We start from the raw sequence: 1,729 nt of genomic DNA on the forward strand, positions 1-1,729 counted from the left end.
GACTTCCACAAGTGTCACAAGGGAACATTTCAATTAATGCAATTTAACAGTGTGTATGCAGAATGGAAGATAGGAGAATAGACCAATGAGGCTGAGTGGGATTGTTCATGAGTGCCACCTGCTATTGGAAACTACACTGTGGAAGGGTATACCCATCCTGGGAGATGTGGGCAGATAAAGACAATTTTTTTCAGAAAGCATCACTCTCTAAATATCTAGATATTTTCTTCTCCATTTCATTGCACTGATCTAAACAGAACAAATTTACATACATATTAAATTTAACCACAGCTTTCTTTCTACAGACAACCAAGAATTGATTCTTCTATAAAAATGAGAAATCAAACCATGGTGAGCGAATTCATCCTGCTGGGAATCCCTGAGACAGAGGGCCTAGAGACGGCCCTTTTCTTTGTGTTCTCATTATTTTATTTGTGTACCCTCCTGGGAAATGTGCTCATTCTCACTGCTGTCATCTCCTCCTCTCGGCTTCACACTCCCATGTACTTTTTCTTGGGAAACCTCTCCATCTTTGACCTGGGTTTCTCTTCCACAACTGCTCCCAAGATGTTGTTGTACCTCTCAGGGCAGGAACATGGCATCTCTTTCCAGGGCTGTGCTGCCCAGCTCTACTTCTACCATTTCCTGGGCTGCACTGAGTGTTTCCTGTACACAGTGATGGCCTATGACCGCTTTGTTGCCATATGCTTTCCCTTGAGATACATGATCATCATGAACCACAGAGTGTGCTCTGTCTTGGCCACAGGGACCTGGATGGGTGGCTGCGTCCATGCCATTATCCTAACCTCCGTCACCTTCCAGTTACCCTACTGTGGATCCAATGAGGTGGGCTATTACTTCTGTGATATACCTGCAGTGCTACCTCTAGCCTGTGAGGACACATCTCTGGCTCAGAGAGTAGGTTTTACAAATGTTGGTATTTTGTCTCTCATTTGCTTTTTTCTCATCCTTGTTTCCTACACTTGCATTGGGATCTCCATATCCAAAATTCGTTCAACAGAGGGCAGGCAACGAGCATTCTCCACCTGCAGTGCTCACCTGGCTGCAATTCTTTGTGCCTATGGGCCAGTCATCATTGTCTACCTACAGCCCAACCCCAGGCCCCTGCTGAGTGCTGTTGTTCAGATCTTGAATAACCTTGTGACTCCCATGCTGAACCCGCTTATATACAGCCTGAGGAATAAAGACGTAAAATCAGCCCTGAGAAATGTATTTCCTAAGAGAAGTCTTGCTGTGGAAAAATAAATAAAAGACTCTAAAGCTTTTTAGAATGAAGTCTGATTTTCCATATCATAGGACAAATTATCATCTGAGGTTCTCAAATCATATTGAAATAAAATATACTCTGAATCAATCTACCTCTTATTCTCAGTATTTTAATATACATGTCCATCTTTTCCCCCCATGTTTATAATGAAATAGAACTGATAATGTTGCTATTTGACATTGTACTCATGCTGTATGAATTCTGTCTCAGCACAATTGTACCCCAAAACATTTCTTAGTTGTTTAAATAGTTGAAAGAATTAAAACACATCTGTCTCCTCATGGTCTTGGTTAAAAGTGTACTCTTATACATCGTGAGGAAAAAGAGAGTGAGAGAAAAAAAATGAAGAAAGGCTAATACATAACATCAGAATTCTGTCTCTTCTTTTAGAGAGTGAACTCCAATTTCCAGCAAGCAACATCAAAATTCAAACTAAGTTAA

At 41.1% G+C, this 1,729-nt stretch overlaps 1 protein-coding gene across 1 annotated transcript; it reads left to right on the forward strand.

The window, feature by feature from the left end:
- The first annotated feature begins 333 nt into the window (after positions 1-333).
- Positions 334-1,266, forward strand: LOC114084118 (putative olfactory receptor 10D4). The gene has a single exon (XM_027925425.2). It carries the CDS (start codon positions 334-336, stop codon positions 1,264-1,266), a length of 933 nt encoding a protein of 310 aa, XP_027781226.2.
- The last annotated feature ends 463 nt before the right edge of the window (positions 1,267-1,729 follow it).

The sequence above is a fragment of the Marmota flaviventris genome, chromosome 9 (genome assembly GCF_047511675.1).
Source record: "Marmota flaviventris isolate mMarFla1 chromosome 9, mMarFla1.hap1, whole genome shotgun sequence".
Taxonomy (NCBI): domain Eukaryota; kingdom Metazoa; phylum Chordata; class Mammalia; order Rodentia; family Sciuridae; genus Marmota; species Marmota flaviventris.